The following is an 18,828-nucleotide window of genomic DNA, read 5'->3' as shown; positions in this document are numbered from 1 at the left end:
GCGTCACACAGCTACCACATTCTCTATTTAGAGGTAGAGCAACGGTGTGTTGTGTTTGTATGTAACAAAACTTCAAAATCAGCTGACATGTTCTGTTGCTCAACATTTCTATTTTAATGATTGATGATTAGACACAGTAGCCTGGATAAAGAATTTGGTTTAAAGTAAATTCTTATCTCTCCCTATGAAATGATACAATCATAATTAATTATATATGTAAACGTGTATTGAATACATGGGAGATGGCAAAATATTATAGAGATAAGAGAGATTTGCAACCATTTTGGCTCCCTAAAACAAACATGTCATCACAAGGTTAAAGAGGTTATAGTTACAACTTAGGTAGGGCATCAGGTATGGTAATATGGATGGCATTAGGTAATAACATCCATATTTATAATATAAAGTTAATCAGGGTTGAATAAACACCTTTCTTGTATGGCCATGACAAAATAACTTTGTAGAAGGTTCACAAATGTAACGCAGTTGTTGAACCGACTGTATTATAGAATATGAAGATGTTTGTTATATCAATTCCACTGCTCTGTACATCAAGTACATTAAAATCTGAGCACTGCTGCTATTTTTAAACATGTTCAACTTCTTCCCCTTGACAGAGAAAAAAATATACAGGGTGTCCATTAATTTTCTTCACAATTTAAAAAAATATACAAAAAGCAATTGATGAAATACCTTAATCAGACTTGTTGGATATACTCAGTGGTTATCAGTCTTTAAATCACATTGCATCTGCGTATTTTAGTTTCCCTGAAATAGGTAGTGGTAAATGAACCCCTATAAGAATGGCTACTCCTCTCTTTATCCAACACTTTCCCTGTCTCGAATTGACCGATGTGACGGTGCTTCTCTTCCATACTTAGTTCAATAAACCATGATATACATTGTGCCTTCTCTGTGCCACTTTTACAACAAATCTGATTAAGATATCTCATCAACTGCCTTTGTAATATTTTTTATTTTTTTTTTAATTGTAAAGAGACTTTATGGACACCCTGTATAAAAAAAAAGGAAGGATGATGTCCAAGATATGCTGCTGTAACAGGATGAGAACTCATGATGACAATAGACCTAAGTGCCTCTATAATGAAGAGGCTACGAAGCAATTTTTAAAATAAAAATCAATTGTGTAACTCGAATAAGACTAGAATAAGTAGTACAAAAGCACAAAAAACTTATTAAAATCTTTATTTTTCTACAAAGAAATTACTCTCAAATGGTTTACAAATGACGCTCTGAGGCCACCGCTCTCCTTAAGGCTAAAACATGTTATTGACTTCTTCATCTCAGTCTCTCACAGGATCGGTCAGCTGGGATGCCAAAGAAATGTTAGGGGACATAAACAGCAGCTTGATATGGGTGCTTGTGACAAAACAAGAAGGCAGCTTATGTCATAACAAAAGGCACAGAAGACGAAGTTCTTTAAGACTCACATCGAGGCGCAGCATCAAAGCATCCGGCTTGTTTTATGCAATACAATTCACACTAACTTGCACTTCCAATTACTTGGCTATTAATATATATATAAAATATATTAAGCAATTCACGGTTGGTCGAGTATATTTTGAAATATAAATATTTAGATTCAAGTATTGCAGGTTTAAAGCTACAAAGCATGACCCTCACTGAGTCAACTAGTGCACTACTTCGCCAGAAATCAGACCTACTTGTATACTGAAATATCACAATAAATTATACTAAATTAAGTTTTTGGAAATGCCTTAATCATTAACGCTGCAATAATCAATAATTACTCCCGTCTTCGCCCCTTGAAGTCACAGCAGATAGAGGTTATCTGCCAGATTCATTTCTCAGGTGCAGGTGAAGGAAAGTGAGTATTGGACTTCCAGCTACTAATGATGTTAATCAGTGACTTCTGGGTGAGTAATTATGAAAAACGTTTGCTACAACTTTCTGAGGAGATAAGACATCAATCAATGTTATTTTCAACTTGTTCCATTGTACCCAGAGTAATGCCAAAGGTAAGGCTGGGCCATATGGAAAATATCTTTTACTGCTATAGGTCATTTTATATCTCAAAGATTTATATCACAATATAGCCTGTTTTCTAATAATACAATAAATAAATGCTCTATATGTAATCAATTTTTTGTATACTCCATGTAAGCAAAGCAGCGCCTGTATGGTTTGTGCCAGCTTCGCTCCCACGTGCAAAGCATCAGAAAGTAGTTGTAGAGTCGTCCAAACAGCGTAGAAACATGAGTTGTCCAAACAGCGTAGAAATTGCAGTAACGCAGTTTGGCTGCTGGTTTTCAAAACATCACGATAGAAACGATATAGAAAAATATACAGGATAGATGTTATTTTATCATTTTGATGACCCAGCACTAGCTAATTTTTTTTAATTTTTTTATTCCTGCACTTTAAATGAAAATAGTCCTGCAGCTGGGTTTCTGTAATCCAAAGGAAAAGGCTCAACATCTAACTTTACAATAAACTCTATAATATAATAATCTGTCATATCAGTGTGGCTCATTTACAAAAAAAAAATAAAAAAACCCTAGAATTTCTTTCAACTTTTAACCAACATCTGACTTAAAGCGCACAAAAAGTTCCTGATATTGTGAAACTAAAACTCCAGTGGTGGTTTTAGACTTATTGGGCAGAAACATCCATCTACACTACAAAAACACCACCTGTTACTCTGCCTTGATATGCTTGGTTGGTTTAACCACAGATGTGCATCAAGTGAGATAAAACATTAGATAGTTTGTTATAATTTACTGCTTCTTCCGACACTGACTGTATCATGTCACTCTGAACTAAGGCATCTCTTAACAGTCTTCACACGCAAAAAAAAAGAAGAAAAAAAAAGATCATGAAGCAATAAATGTGATGTATAATCTAAAGTTTGTTGCCAGAGAAGCAAAAATTATATTTGCTAGCAGATTTGTGGATATGTACATAAGACAGTCCCACATTAAAGGAAGCAAGACACTTAACAGGTCTGTACCCGGTTCTTTTACTCTTCGTCCTGATGTCCACAAGCGTCTTCATGTTGTTCAGTCACTTTCACTGCCTGATTCACTCAGCTGGAGGTCATTCTCTGCAACACAAATAGTAAAGTAGCAAAATAAACAATGACTTTTAAAGACTACTTATGTGTTATGAGCCAATATTATATTGTATGATTTCCTGGTATTTTACCATTTCTTATCCTTTCGGTCAGTTTTGCAGTTTGTTTTGTTATGTGATATTCTGTAAAGCATTTCAGATTATGTAAGAAAAATAATTCATTGTTTCTCTTCCCCCAACATGTCCCTTTGAACCAAGGCATCACTCTAGTATCCTAAAGGACGTTACACACCTGAAGTGTGACAAATAAAATACACAGAATTGCAAAATACTTGCCTGCAAATATATAATAATAAAACTATGTGTAGTCACAGTGATGCAATTGGAACATTTGCATTGTAACATTACCGGAACATTTGTAGTAAAATCCTACATAAACATGAATTTAGGGAGGTTTTATGAACGTCAAATTATAAAGGACCAGATAAACCAGCGGTCCCTGTGGACCTTCTCACTGTTGAAACAACCACCTTTGCCAAAAAACTGCAGCCCACAAAGCTTCAGAGAGCCAGCAAGGAGTGCAGGCAGATGGACAGTGCCAGATCTGTTTGGAGCACTGAATCAAAAACACCAACATCATCAACATTATGACAAAACATCCAAGACACAAGCTTACGCTACACAACAGCTTACCTCAGACAGACTGCCAGACCCTGCTATGTGTCGCTAGGATTCCAGCAGTTAGTCCTCTGCCGATGCAAATCTATTCAAAATGTTTATTAACTACATAAAGTAATACCAAACCTGGTATTAACATATGTTCTGGGTTGATCCAATCAGAAGTAGACTGTTCTAAGGTGCAAAAGGACTTAAGACGCACTGAAGATGCATTCGAGATCCGATCTTAAACCACTTTGTATGGTTTCACATTTCCGATATTTTTTTCTGTAATTTCCCTGTTTTTAAAATTTTTTTTGTTACTGTAGGAAAATGGTGTGATAAAAACAAGACTAGTGTCTGGTTGAGCAAGAGTGAAACTGAACTTTAACTTAGGAACGACTGGCTGGTATCGACGTCTTAGGCACCTTACATTCTCAGATGGGACTGGGAGGGCTACTCACTGAGTGTGTTCATGAGTCCTCCTCCACTCTCATGGCTACGGCTGTTGGTGTTGGTGTTGGCACTAGTGGTGGTGATGATAGGCATGCTGTGGTTAGCCGGAGCCGGGGCCGGGGGTTGCCTCCTGGTCTGTTCGTCTTCAGAGTCACTGCTGCTGGAGCTGTCGTCACTGCTGGAGGACGAGGAGCTGTTGGAGTCTGACGAGCTGTCGCCGCTGCTTAGCTGGTCCATGACCTGCGCCTCTGCCATCAACTCTGGAAGCAGAAGCATATGCAAGAACAAAGATAAAGAAATGCCTCATAATAGGGAAAAAGTAAAAATTAAACCAAGCAGTCAGACACAATCACTGACCTATGCAGCGTAATAATTTCATCTAATGCTTGTGAACGTAGCGTACGTCAGAAAGTGAGCGTAAAATCATTTCTACGCAAGCCTCGGCATTTATCAATTTGGACGTGAGCGGAGAGTACGATCAGATCTCACATCTGCTCGCAGCTTGTGTACGCAAATTAGAGTCAGCGTGAAGTCCACACATCTGAGTCGGAGAATTGATCTTAGACTACAGTATCGATGCCTGGAGCTGATAAAACTCTGTGGTGTTTTGTTTTATAATGTGACAAAGCAAAACATTTTTAGACATGTTTTATTTATCATTAAAACATCATTTAAAATAAATACACCCTGCGGTCGTGAAATTCTTTAATCAGAATACTAGCTGAGGCTATTAAATGTTGTTTTTTGCTATTTACCGTCATCCGGCTCGGACACCGGAATGTCAGCGTCTCTCCACCAGTGGTTCTTCCCGGACAGAAACATTTCAGATCAGCACTGCCACACGCTCCTCTAACTCTTAGTAAATGTAAAGAGGTGAATAATATCTCTTCATTATAATAATAACAATATTTGGATATTATAGATGATTAGGCTTTATATATCACAATGTATAAATTAATTACTCAAACTCTGCTGACAGCGGTACTGATTTTCTTCCTTTTCACTTTTTATTCTGCCAAACAAAAACCACTTTGTTGTCTTGCAGCTGTTGGACGTCAGCATTTTATTTTCTGCCTCTGAGAAATTCCTATTCTTTTGGAATTAAAACTTACTTTAAAACATTGTTTACCTCCTTCAACCAAAAAGCTGTGAAAACTTTTATTTCATAAACCTCCGTGGCTGCATATTTCTGTAATATGTCTATATAACTACTGTTATTTGTAGGTGCATGTTGCTAACAAAGTTGACTTTAGGGGGAAAAGAAATCCTCTTTTTGGCCGTATTGCGTTCTTCAGTGTCGTAAACTCTGGAGGCGAGCCTTCTGAATCGGGTATATATCAGGGCATGACATTTAAATGACGCTTGTTTCGAGCCGACACATTTATCAACAGCCGATCATTTTTACGCTGCGATTGGAGAGATACGATCGTTTGATAATTCACACGTAAACCCTGTCGTAAGACGAAATATACGCTCAAATCTGCGGTCGTTTCTACGCTCGTTTGATAAATGAGGGCCACTGTGATTGACGCCATGTTACCTCTCTCAATGTCGTCCATGGGAGATGCTGGGGACGTCTTCTCTTTGGGAGGAGAACTCTTGGAGCTGGCTGAGGTCTTGCTACTGCTGTTGTTATTGTTACCCCTCATCTGCTGGCTCAGACGACTGGTCTGTTGCTCCAGGCGAGAATGGATCTTACTGCTGCCCTCAGCCCTGGGAATGTATTAGCAAAGACATTGAGAATGTTTCCAGTTCTATCAAAACATTGTGAGTTAGAAACCATTTTCAAATTTGTATAATATATACGTTTTTAATGCCAATAAGCACATTTAAGTGGCTAGACACATGTTTAGAAACACACACATAGTAAAATGTGTTATATAGAATACAGAGGAAGAGTAGTAACTTTAAGCAACCCACCTGGTCTTCTTTACAGCTATATTGCTGTTGAGCTTTTCCAGTCTGTACTCTCCTGTGTCATGGTTCACAATGAGGATACACTCTTTCATGTATGGCCTCTTGGACCCTTTGAAGACTGTTACTGGAGCACTTGAACCCTAAAAAAAAGGGCAAACAAATAGGACCATAGTCGGTATTTTTTAAATACTAAGGTTGCAAGTCCAATCCCCTTTCCCATAAATGTTTTGACCAGAAACCAAAAGTGGAGGATCAAAATGTTGCTACCTGACTTTTTGTGACTATAATTTATGCCTGTTCAATGGAGGTTACAGCCCTGAACACAGAGAGCGTTATCATCATCAATGTAGCATTGAACACTGACCTCTAAATTGGGTAAAGTAATAGTGACTTGCTCTCCTTTGCCCACTTCAAGCTCCCCTTCACATGTCGTGTCAATGGAGGCTGGTTTGAAGTCATCTGTAACAAAAAAGGAAGCATTTTTACCTATTTCACACATTTAATAATCATTTTTAAAAAATACATTTAAATTGTATGGCACTTACAATTTAACAAAAGGTACTCTGATACAGTCGTAAAAAACAGCTACAAGAACTAAGGGCAGTTAGCAATAACAGTAAGAAGACTTTTTTAAACAATATGTGTATTTATATTAAAACTACAAACAGAAAAAAGAAACAACAATATCAAAAAGAAAGGAGAATATGGGACTAATGGATCACAGGTTGAAAACAGACTTAAATAGTTCTTTAATTTAGAATGAGATTTAGACACACTGTCATTCAAGTTATACACAGACAAATGCACATTTGAACACAATTTTGATGCATTGCCTCACAGTGATTATATTGTGTAATGTAACAACTCTTAGGCAATTTTTTGAACATGCCGTTGTGACTTAAGCAAGATATGGCAACATATTAATTTGAAGGTGTCTACATAAGAGTGACATGAACGTGTGATGAAGATGACATGGGATGTGTCATGAACATTAATGACCCTTTGAAGTAACATTAATGCTCATGATACTTGTCATGCCATGTTTCTGACTAGCTTGTGTGACTCGTATGTTGAGACCTTCAAAATAAAGTGTTACCATAACTTGTTTAAGTCACAAAGGCATGTTCAAAAAATTGCCTAAGCCATTTATTTCTCTTAAGTTACATAATTTACACACAGTGTTATTACTATGCCAATAGCCATCATTTGTTACATCCTTTTTGAGTAAAATTATCAATAAATGTCATATGTTACATTTTTGGTGAAGTTTTTTGTGTTTCCTGCAAAACTTGAAAAAATGAGTTAGGCGATTATTTTAACAGGGTGACGATATAACAAGAGTAGTATTGTTATATTACTAAATATTATACAAACACATGGCGGCTGGCCCCTCGGTGTTGCAATTAAATACAGCTACCACCAGATGGCAGCAGTGTACAGTTTGACGCAATGCTAACAGTAGCTAGCATTTTGACAGCTGGAGCATTAACCATTTCTAATAGTTGAGTGTTAACTAACTAATTAAAACGACAGAAAACACACAGAACTGTAAAATGGCCAAAGTGTGCCAACAGCAGGTGGATACAAACGGACTGACGACGAGTCGGCTAACGTGGCTACATGTCAAATAGCTGCCGTCTGATTTTTTTTTAGCTACAAAGCTAACTAGCATGCTACCGTTAGCTACTGTAAAAGCCTGGTTCAAAATCCCACTTACATCGCACTGTGTGGTAGCCGGTTTTGGGGTGTTTCTCAAACGTCTCCCCTAATTTCAAGACATGTTCTTGATTGTCAAAGTTTGAATAAGCTGTCCCATTCATTCTGAGAGTTTCATGAGCTGTAAACTTTTCTGCTGTTCTCTTTTATCCGATAGCCATGTACGGCAAGCAGAGCCCTGAACAGCTCATTGGTACCACTAAGCCCCGCCCTCTCTTCTTTATTATTGGTCAAGTGGACTATTCCCTTATTCTGATTAGTTCAATGGCTGTCAATCAAGATTTCGTAGTGACGGGGCAGCTGCACGTCAAATGTCATGGGGTTTTTGTGTGTGGCTATTATCAGTATTTTAGGGCTTGTGTTTATAAATATACTGATATTTCTGATATTTACTGATATTTGTTATAGAATAATATCAGTTTAAGTTCAACTGTGGCATTTGGTGCGTGTGTACTCTACTGTTTTTGTTTTGTGCATTCCATTTGATACTATTCTCTTCCGTTTGCCTTAACTTTATACGCTTTGTTGTTTTATCCTATTTTTTGCATCTCTATTATGGATTATTTTATTTTCTAATAATTTTATATTTTAAATGTATAATTTCTGTACTTTAAAGTATTTTTGCCTTTTTAAAAATCATTCACACTTGAATTGTTGTTTTTAATGTTTGTTGTAAAGTTTTACTTTGCGAGTACTTCGTAGCATTCTTAAAAAAGATGCCTCTGTATATAAATACATTACATTTTTTATTATAAGCGTTATTTTTTTCTGTTGATTTGGGAAAGTATTCTTTTTCAAATAACCCCCCCAAAAAAAGAATAGCTTCAAAGTGAATATCAGCACAGGTCCCAACACTGACAAACTGAATTAACTGGAATAGCTAAACCACAGTGTGGAGGTCCTGCAGGTCTGCAATGAGAGACTAATGAACTGTTGCAGCAACACTTACTGGTTGCAGTTTAGAGCTCGACAGGCTGCAGGGGCTCTGGCCTCCATGAACCCTGTGGCAGTGAAAATAATCTCTTTTCCTTTCTTTAAACAGCTAAGCTTTAAATTCCTAACCTGTCTGCACTTTACTGAAGCCATATGCTCTGCTGCCTTCAAACATTAAAGGATCAACATCTAACACAAGTGGAATGTCGAGATTACACAAGCCTATTATCACCAGTTTGTCACAACGGGGTCTTCCCTTGTACTTATACCACTTAAGGAGATGGTGTGTATGTTCACATGTGCAGGGGAGGTTGTGAGGTGTCATAAATGGGAGAAAAGTGGCTTGGAAGATGCTAGTGATAACCTGAAATAGGAGAAAACAGCAGAAAAAATATTAAACAGACAGCGGGCTTATTAAATCTCTGTTACCTTTGACCCCTAGTTTATAGGGTAAGAATCAGATTAAAGTTCATAAGAGGGAGCATAAAGAGATAGAAATGGTCTCAGAAAAGGATGGCAATGATTAATAAAAGACAATCAGATTGTTTCAGGCAGTCTTCATGACTTTTTAAGGGCTTGTTTTTCTTTTACTTCATGACTTGACATGATGTCACAACCAAAAAAGAAGGCACTGGCTTGAAACTCCATGACAGTTTTTGTTTGAAGATGATTGGCCAAGTAAAACCGGAAACAAGCAAAATGATCTTTAATATCAAAATATTTATCTAGATGTTAACCTCATTTTACCTCTTATATGTTACATTTGCAACGTGTGTTCACTTTTGCAACATTTAAAAGTAAAAAACATAATTTTCAAAACTCGATTTTACGTTTCTGTGTGTGTTTTTTGTGTTCAAAATGTGGATCCAGAAAAGTCAAACTGAAAAATGATTATCAGGTCATTAGGTGAGATTGTGCTGATAAAATGATACCTACATGGCATGGTAAACATTTCTTAAAGTGGTATATACAGACAGAATAAAAAGTCAAAAACAGACAAAATAGTCACCAGAGATGCCAGCGCTGTGTTGATTAAGATGGATCATCAAAAGACAGGAATCCTGTTTCACTGTATCTCTTGTGAATAGAAACCAGCAGGGGGTCTGTTTCCATGGATGGAGGCAAACAGTGGCTGTCCTCTGGTGATATCAGTTACTGTGGTGGTTGCCCTTGGACCGTGAGAGGTAAGGTTTACTGTTTCCAAGCAACTATCCGCAAGTTAACAATACTGAGGACTGAGCCACAATAGAGTTCCCTGGTTGCAAGATAGTAGCAGTGAAAGCGTTGACAGTCTGCAGAGAGAAAGTCCTCTCAGTAGCAGCTCATGTCTGTCATCATCTCCACTGGATGCTCATATGGAGTTTTGTTAGCCTCTTTTTGTTGTTTGTATCATGTTTACTGTCAATGTTTTTATGCGATCACCGTAACATCCTGGTCAGATTTTAATCTTATTTAGACTGTAAAATAAAGGAAGAGAAAGAATGATATACAGTCCCTGGATTATTTCAAATTTAGTATATTGGTGACATATTTTTTAATGTGAATATTGGAACAGCAAAAAAAACTATAGTATGTGATGTATCAGCTGTGTTGAAGTCTGAAACACGTCAAAAGCAAGTGCAGATAAAAACTTGGGACCTCAATGTTCGTAAGTCTCAAGTAAGTCATGTTCTCATTTTAGTGAATTACTCCAAGTCTCAAGATCACAGCTTTGATTTTTGTGATGTTGCTTTATTGAACTGCATAAAATCAAAAGACATTTCTAATATTTTTCCACACCACATTTAGACATATGGTACAGGAGAAGATTGGAGCCAGGTAAGAGGATTTTTTTTCCTTTTGCAGTTCCAGAAAAAAGTTTAAATAATGAGAATAAAAACTCAACTCTTTGTGTTTGGTAACGCTGGAAAGATATTCACAGATGGGTTGTTCAGAGGAACATTGTTTTCTATCCGAACAGTTAGGTAGACTGCAAGCTACAACCTGATTCTCATCAATGTCATAAAATGAGCAATAACCCCAATATTTGAGGGTGTAGTTGGACTAAAATCCCCCCACACTACTATTCATACTATTGTTTGGGAAATCTGATTTTATATAATTTATGTCAATTTTTTAGACATATATTATTGAGGAAAATCAGGTTGTAGGTTGTAGTCTACTTTACTGAACTCAAAAAATTGACTTTATTCTCGTCATTTTCGACTTTTTTCTCAAAGTGCACAATTCATTTTTCCCCCCTGCTGTCATTATTTTTCTCCTACCTGCCTCCAATCCTCTTCCATAATATGGAAGAGCAAACATTGTAGAAACAGCTAATTTTATTGGCAAATGCAATCCAATGAAACGCCACACATTATGTTGTTAAGAGCAGCTCCTCTTCTTGGCACTAGTATCATTTTTTCTCATACCATTATGACAATTTCACAAAGGTACATTATGTAAAAGTACCAGTCCAAATAAATTGGCTACAGTATATAGTCAATATGCTTCAGTTTAGAGTTAATCATTATACATTCAGTTATTTTGTGGTTGTATAACACTTCAATTTATCATGAGAATTAATACAGCAGGTTACTGTATATATCTATTACAGTGTGCAGAAGCTGCTATTGTATTGGTCCCTGATTATTAAAAAAAAAGCGGATCCAGCAGACACATCAGACTGGACTCACACTGAATGATTATGGAGAGAAAACACCACCATGATCTGGGCTTCTGAGCCTTGAGGAGGAGCTGAGGAGGGGGATAATGGGCTGAGTGTGACCACAGCATGCCTTTTTCATCTGAGCCAATCAGAAGCAGAGCGAGAGCGGTTGTTCTATGGTTAGTGCTGCCTTCATGTTCTGTCGGAAATTAAACTAGAAGGCGTAGTTGGGCCAAAGATATATTATTTGTAAATTGTATGTGTAGCCTACTACACTACACTTTCAAGCACCAGTACATACCAGTTTACACCACATTGCTGCTCAATAAGATACACAAATAGTTACTATTTCATATGTTCCTCCTCAGCTCTATTTCTTACTCAACGCTTGCAAATGTGTTAACTGCAAATGTATTAATTATTGAATAATCCTAACAATGGTAAATAATGCAGAAAAATTCTAAATTGTGTGTACATTTTAGGGTTGATTGCAGATTGCATGTATGTTTTTATTTTATTTTTACAATGCATCTTTACTTTTAAACATCAACAAGGCAGTTTCTCTTTATAGGCCTGCAGAGGCAGCACAAATAGTATTGAACCCTTTTCATTTTAAAAAATATAACTGCCACTGACAACCCCAAATCATCAATGTATTAATTTCAATTTTTTTTCAAAGGAACCCATTTGAAATCTCGGTGAAGAAATCTCTTGTTTTGTTACTTTTCTGTTTTTTTTTATTATTACTTGCTCTGCCAAATGATAGTAGACATAAGTGACAAAAACTGACCAGACACGCTAAACACAACATTTTCTATATTTGTTACAACTTAAACCACATAGTACCAGACTGTGAGGTGAATAAAGAAGACACATTCTCGATTTACAACTAGAAGTATGGATTTTACAAGCAGCACATGAAGGCAGCACAGTTCCCAAGGAGAACCCCGCAAAGGAAAGAAGAGGTCGTGTATCCGGGATCCTCCGGTAAGACCCCCCAAACCAACACGAGAGGAGGACGGAGAATAATTTACCGACCGATTTGTGTGTGGTTTTAATGTCAGTGCCGTCTCTGTCCGGTCTGCACGGAGTCTGAGACTCTGTGACATCAGATCATTCAATCTAAAGGAGCAGCGAGTCTTCAACCTGCTGCTTGAATCTGGATCCAGACACTTCTTCTTCTCTCTGATGGGATGGAGGTGGAAGCGTCCTGAAAGTAACTGTGAGTAAGTAACACAAATTATGTTTAATTATTAAATGAAAAGCACAAAACGATAAAAGGTTGATATTTTTGCTCCATCAATCAATTTTGCAATTCACCTTTCTGTATTCCTGTTAGGGTTTGTGTGTGTTTGTGGACCTCAACTGTGATGTTACACTGTTACAGTCTTTCTACTCAGGCTACATATATATATATATATATATATCAGCCTCAGTTAAACAACATCTCTCTGAAGATAGGCTATATTGTTATCACTCTGCAACCTGCCATGTTTGCTCCGGATGTTTGAATAATGGAAAAGAAGCTGGCAATGTTTGTGGTCTGCAAATGTCATTGTTTTTCATCATAGAGTAGGCCTAATGCATTCATAATTTCTTTACTGGTTTATCATTTAATCTATTTTAAGACAAAAATGCTTGTCACAATTTAAGGGAATGTGAAGTGAAGTCTTACAATCTGATTACCTAAAAAAATATTGTGATAAAATGGTTACAGCTGTAAAGATTAATAAATCTTTTTAAAATTCCGTTATTTGACTATTTGTCAACTATTTATTTCATTTTCATTTTCTTGATGATCAATTGAACGTTGAACTGATTTCAGCCTCTTGAATGTAAATATTTCTGGTTTCTTCACTCTGGAAACTGAATATCTTTGAGTTGTAAACAAGAAAGACGTCATCTTGGGCTTTGAGAAACACTGAGTGACATTTTTAACCACTTAGATGCATTTTAGACCAAACAATTCAAAAGAAATGAAGATATACTCAACAGATTAATTGACAATGAAAATACATGTTAGTTGAAGCCCTTATATTGGTTATAGAAGATGATATATTAATATGCACTGCTACATTTATGGACCTTGCGATGAGATATTTTGCAAACAAATGTTTTCAAAATTGAGAATGCACCATAAATCTCACATTTTAATTGGAAATTAATGGATCATTCACACTTTTGTAGTATATCCACTGTGATATGAGTAAATACTCCAGAATAGTAAATTGTCTCATTTGATGAAAACATATCCTATATTTAATTGACTTAAATGATTATTTGATTGTCTAAAATCTATCTTGATTGACTAATCAAATAATTGACTAATCAGATCAAGTTCTCTTTGTTTTGTCCTCGTACTGCAAAGTTCAGGCTACACAGCAAATAACGCTCTGCCTCCCACAATAGCTAACTTAACATCATTACCTGAATCAAAGGAGGGAAACAGCTGCGGGGTTGAACTGCCCTCACCTTTGGGATTTGTCTCTGCAGCGAGGACACTGTCTTCAGTCTCAGACACCTCTCCTCAGACGCAAACCATGCAGCGACAGAAATTAGACTGTCTTTATTTCCTGTTTTCTCTATGTGGTGCCATTTAGTAAATGAAACCAGTGCAGTTATTCCTCATGCCCCCCAGGGGAGTCCCTGAAGTCTCCCATGAGTCCTCTAGTGCAACATTTTTGGGGATGACTGGGCTGCAGCAGGCAGGTGCATCCAAGCCATGACTGGAAATGCTTCTAAGCCTGATGGGATTGCTCCTGGCAGACTTCCAGACTGCAATCAGATAATGTTAATGAATACGGTAAAATGGTGTTATTTGCAGTAGCAGCAGATTCTTTGATTTCCAGGAATGGAAAATACTGTATAATGAGCCTCATGCTTGCTACACATAAATAGTTGATGAAAAGTGACTTAGCTGAAGTTGAAGTGTTTTTTTCCTCCCCAAGATGAGAGTCACGTGACTGGAAAACCATTTAAATGATCGTGGGTGCTCTCACGAAGAAGTTCCCCACAGGGAGTGTATAAGTGCACCTTGAAACATGGTCAGCTTGCATAATGTTTAAGAAAAAAACTTTTTAGGAAGAATCTTTTTCTTGATTAATGCATTATTGTTTTGCTTGGAAACCGTAATTAGGGCCTCGGGGCAATTGCACCGAGCACTGGTCCCATACAGCAATAGCTGTAGGGACCACTACTGTTATACTGTGGATTTCTTCTTATTCCTCTTCCGGACGCAATTTCGTCCCGCAAATTATATATCAAAATGTGCGGTTTGATCGGGATCGGTGTGCTATTACTTTTCTCTACGTAATATGAATTTTTCGCGACGTAAGTCGCGAAAAACTGCCCAAAATTTTGCATTGAAATGAATGGGACGGCCGAAAGAAAATGAGCAAAAAAGAACATTAATTGAAGATTTTCAGACGTCTACTTCTCCGGCATAATTTCACCTAGAGACTCCATTTAAACTTTAAACAGTAGACACAAGTCTTGTGTATTGGTGTATTACTTTGCGTTTCGATAGGTCATATAGTTTTTTATCAATCCCTGTTCAATGACCATGATCATTTTTGGAGAAATTCTGAGATTATAATGGGTGTGTATTGCACGGAATGTTCGTGTCAGAGTGTGTGATGTCATCGCTCAGAGTGTAGAGGGAGAGGTAAAACTGTCAAAAAATAAATTTGAAAACTGCGCTCCAGGCCGCAAATTCCACTCTACAGAAATAATTTATACATAGAAACGTAGGAAAATTTGTCTTCTCACTCACAGTCCTCTGGTAAAGCTGTCAGAGTTATAATTTGGGCGTACGACGCAAAGATGCGCCACCAAAACCACCAACAGCCTCATTGGGTCCCATATTAAAAACGCAGCAAGATTTCGGAAAAAGTGAGATTTAACTGTTTTTTTAGATCGCTCTAACAAAGCTATTTTTTCATTTTTCTTAAAAAAAAAACATATGTAGAGGTTCAGGAAGAACTCAGGACGCTCAAAGTGAAGTCGGATCAATGATAGGTATTATGGTTTTGCCAAAAATGCTTTCTGTTCGAGGCCAGAAATTTCACTCTGCCCACCTCTGGCTGCTTTCACTCTGCCAGAAGATTCCACAGCTGTTAATTCCGTTGATTGCTCTGCTCTGATTGGTCGACCCAACGCTTTGATGTTTTGATGTGATTACAGTTACAGATACACGCACGCACACACACACTGGTCATTTAATGTAATAACAGTTAAAGATACACGCACGCACACACACACTGGTCATTTAATGTAATAACAGTTAAAGATACACGCACGCACACACACACTGGTCATTTAATGTAATAACAGTTAAAGATACACGCACGCACACACACACTGGTCATTTAATGTAATAACAGTTAAAGATACACGCACGCACACACACACACACACACATGCGCGCGTAAGCGTGCACACTCCTCCAGATACAAATGTTTCACACACACACATTTTGAGGTTAAAGGGCATAGGTTGCTGTATAAATAAATACTTGAAGAGGAATAGTATCATAACATTACTAGTATTAATTGTTTGAAATCTCTGAAGAATCTCATCATAGTGTACACACACCGGCAGTAGCCCCCGTGGCCCTTTCAAAATTTCCCCCAGAGGAAATTTTCTAGTTGTGACTGTTCTCTCCATTTTATTCTCTGACATTTTTTGAGGGATTTCGTCAAGGCCTATCATTGGGTCTCTATCAGTTTACATTAACATATCAGTGCACTAGAATTTGATGCATTCATGGACAAGCAATTTCATACTATTTTCAGGGATGTCTGGGAATTGCCAACAGGCTCATAGCTGCCATTGAGGTCATGCACTATTTATTGTGTGTTTAGCAAGTACAAGCTAGTTTCAAACTAGTGAAGAAGCAGGTTGCACCATTAAAGCTGAGAACAGTGTTGGCTATAAAGACTTCAGTAATGTGTAAACCCAAAGTCATTGGAGCATCACATCTTGTAATCTAACTGCCTAATATAATAGGTTGAAGAGGTTAATAGATGTATTACAATTAACTGCCAATCCTTTTTAAATATTTGTAGGACTTTGTTTTATTACATAGCCAAGGAGGTTATGTTTTCACTAGAGCCAGACAGATACACTGTTGCTCATGAAGTTGTTATAAAATATTTTTTTAACCTCTTTCCATGAAATTATTTTGACAATGTGATTTATTCTTGACATATAAAGTAATTGGGACACATAATTTAATCATTGTACATGATAACTGATGTGTTTCAATAGGAATAAACAGAGGATTGTGTCTGTAAACAAAATTATTTCAGCTTTATTGGCAACAGTGTTTATGGATTGACATTGATATTATTGTCCGATTATTGTCCGATATTGGCCTGTCACATGCATATCAGTATTGGTGTATAATGCTGTCCGACAGTGCTATTATGTGGCTATTATTATTATTATTTTATTTTTTTAAATAGTCAGCAATTGACTGAAACTGAACAGAAATCATGTTGATTTAACTATTTATTTTATTCCTATTTATTCTTTATTTTCTCAGTTTTTCATTTATAGAATTAGCTGACATACATTGTGTGTACGATATACGGTATATTAAATATTCTATAATAAAGGGCTGCACGGTGGTGTAGTGGTTAGCTAGGTTTTCTCCGGGTACGAGCTTCATCCCACAGTCCAAAACAAGCACTTAGGTTTAATTGGTGACTCTAAAATTGCCCGTAAGAGTGAATGAGAGTGTGAATGTCTCTATGTGTCAGCCTTGTGATAGTCTGACGATTCTGTCCAGTGTGTACCCCGCCTCTCACCCAGTGTCAGCTGGGATCAGCTCCAGCACCAATGCGGATATGCGGTTGAGGATAATGAATGAATTATATAATAAAGTATTATGTGTGAGAAAGTAGCTCTCTTGGTACATTTCAAGAGTGGTGTAAAATCGGTGCACAAATCACATAAAAAGGTCTATTTTAATTCTAGCTCAAAAAATTAACATATTGGCCGTATGTTGGTTATCAATGAATTTTCCACCTTTAAAATCGGTATCAGTCTCAAAATTACGAGTCAGGCTCTAATTGTTAGTGCAGTTTGTGGATTTGTCTGTCAGTAGAACTGATTCTCATAAAAAATATTGAAAGGGTGCAACATGGGCCAATGAAGAACTACTACAATTACAGGGTAGATGCACAAATAATTTTTCAGTTTCCTTAACATTGAAAGATAGAGGCTTTGTGCTGCATTCCTGTTGTGTCAGAATAATCAGAAAAAAAGTTTCTTAATCATATTTCATGGCTCACTTAATCCATTTCCTTTGCTCCTCATTTTCACACACATAACAGCTATCAACATGTTGTTTAAACGCTCCGAGTGATAAAAGACAACATCTTCTATGTAGCATCCAATTAAGACTTTAATTTCACTCGAGCTGGGGCTTGTATTAGCAAGCTCACATTAGCTTTGTCAGCTGATTCAAGAGCTAGATGGTGTAAACTGTAAATGATTATGCAGCCAGCTTTAATTTAGCAATGCATAAATCTGAACTTAGTTAACACATTTATTACTAAGCTTAAAACAGCTTGAGTTGATTTTAAAAAGTGCACACTGATTACACATGCAAGGCCGATTTCCATAATGTTACATTCAATATCTCCAGATTTGACTGTTGAATTATATGAAACAAATAAAGTGTAATTAGATTAAATTTATGTTCAGTATTTCTACACCAGGGTGAGGTGGAATTATATTTCTTGCCTCTTGAAGAAGGCTTTAAAATTTAGCCTTTAAACCATATTGTAGAGAGATAAAAGTCACTGAAAGATTTTATTGAAGAAATTAGAAGCAAAGATTTCTTAGAAGCGGAGGAGAATTTGGACTCATGACCTTTGCATTTTTAAAATCCTGCCTTCCGCTCTGATGGATAATCTTGCCTGGAAGACAGACAAAATGCAGAAATAAATCGGCTCGCTCTCAGGGCCTTTTTCTTTGACTTTCTAAGTGAACGTGACAGACAGACTAATGTTGGACTCAGTGAGAGACCCTCCTCTGGAGAATCTCATAGATTTTCCTCCACAGTATTGCTTTGTTGCTCCCTATCTGAGCTCTACATGGACTCAATCAGTGAGGTGATGTGATAAAAGGTCAAGCAGTGGACCTGCAGACTCGTACAGCTTCCTGTACACACACACACACACACACACACACACACACACACACACACACACAGCCACCTACTGTAAACAGGAGTCAATAGCACTAGATTTAATGAGGCAGGTCGCTCTATCGGGCTAAGCCTGCAGAAATAAGTGGCAGGTACACTCCGGGCCCCGGGGCCCTCTAATGCTAATGTGTACACTTGTGACAGGCACAGTAAAGTAGTGGTTTTGTTTTGGAGCTGGATAAGCTCGGCTGGACAGAACATAATTACTTTTCATTAACTTATTGGCTGAGAT

The 18,828-nt window shown here is 37.2% G+C and overlaps 1 protein-coding gene and 1 long non-coding RNA gene across 2 annotated transcripts in view; one reads left to right on the top strand and one right to left on the bottom strand.

Annotated features, from left to right (window-relative positions):
• Positions 1-1,190: 1,190 nt before the first annotated feature.
• On the bottom strand, positions 1,191-7,981 carry eaf2 (ELL associated factor 2). Its single transcript, XM_059343476.1, has 6 exons — positions 7,802-7,981; positions 6,449-6,543; positions 6,088-6,224; positions 5,708-5,880; positions 4,176-4,427; positions 1,191-3,085 (listed from the first exon to the last, which is right to left on the bottom strand). The coding sequence occupies exons 1-6, from the start codon at positions 7,902-7,904 to the stop codon at positions 3,042-3,044; spliced, it is 804 nt and encodes a 267-aa protein (XP_059199459.1). The 5' UTR covers positions 7,905-7,981; the 3' UTR covers positions 1,191-3,041.
• Positions 7,982-12,342: 4,361 nt separating this feature from the next.
• LOC131979217 (uncharacterized) overlaps positions 12,343-18,828 on the top strand; it is a 49,298-nt gene continuing 42,812 nt past the window's right edge. Inside the window, exon 1 of the long non-coding RNA XR_009395035.1 lies at positions 12,343-12,602. This is a non-coding gene — a long non-coding RNA (uncharacterized LOC131979217). The remainder of the gene's footprint in view (positions 12,603-18,828) is intronic.

The sequence above is a fragment of the Centropristis striata genome, chromosome 10 (genome assembly GCF_030273125.1).
Source record: "Centropristis striata isolate RG_2023a ecotype Rhode Island chromosome 10, C.striata_1.0, whole genome shotgun sequence".
Lineage (NCBI taxonomy): Eukaryota > Metazoa > Chordata > Actinopteri > Perciformes > Serranidae > Centropristis > Centropristis striata.
This window is presented reverse-complemented; position numbering and strand designations above follow the sequence as displayed.

Excerpts from the sequence above, each read along its gene's own strand:
- eaf2 (XM_059343476.1), bottom strand. The coding sequence starts at position 7,904 with ATGAATGGGACAGCTTATTCAAACTTTGACAATCAAGAACATGTCTTG. Across the intron at positions 6,544-7,801 it reads CGGCTACCACACAGTGCGAT|ATGACTTCAAACCAGCCTCC; the intron begins GTAAGTGGGATT and ends TTTTTGTTACAG. Across the intron at positions 3,086-4,175 it reads AGGACTCATGAACACACTCA|AGAATGACCTCCAGCTGAGT; the intron begins GTGAGTAGCCCT and ends TTTGTGTTGCAG.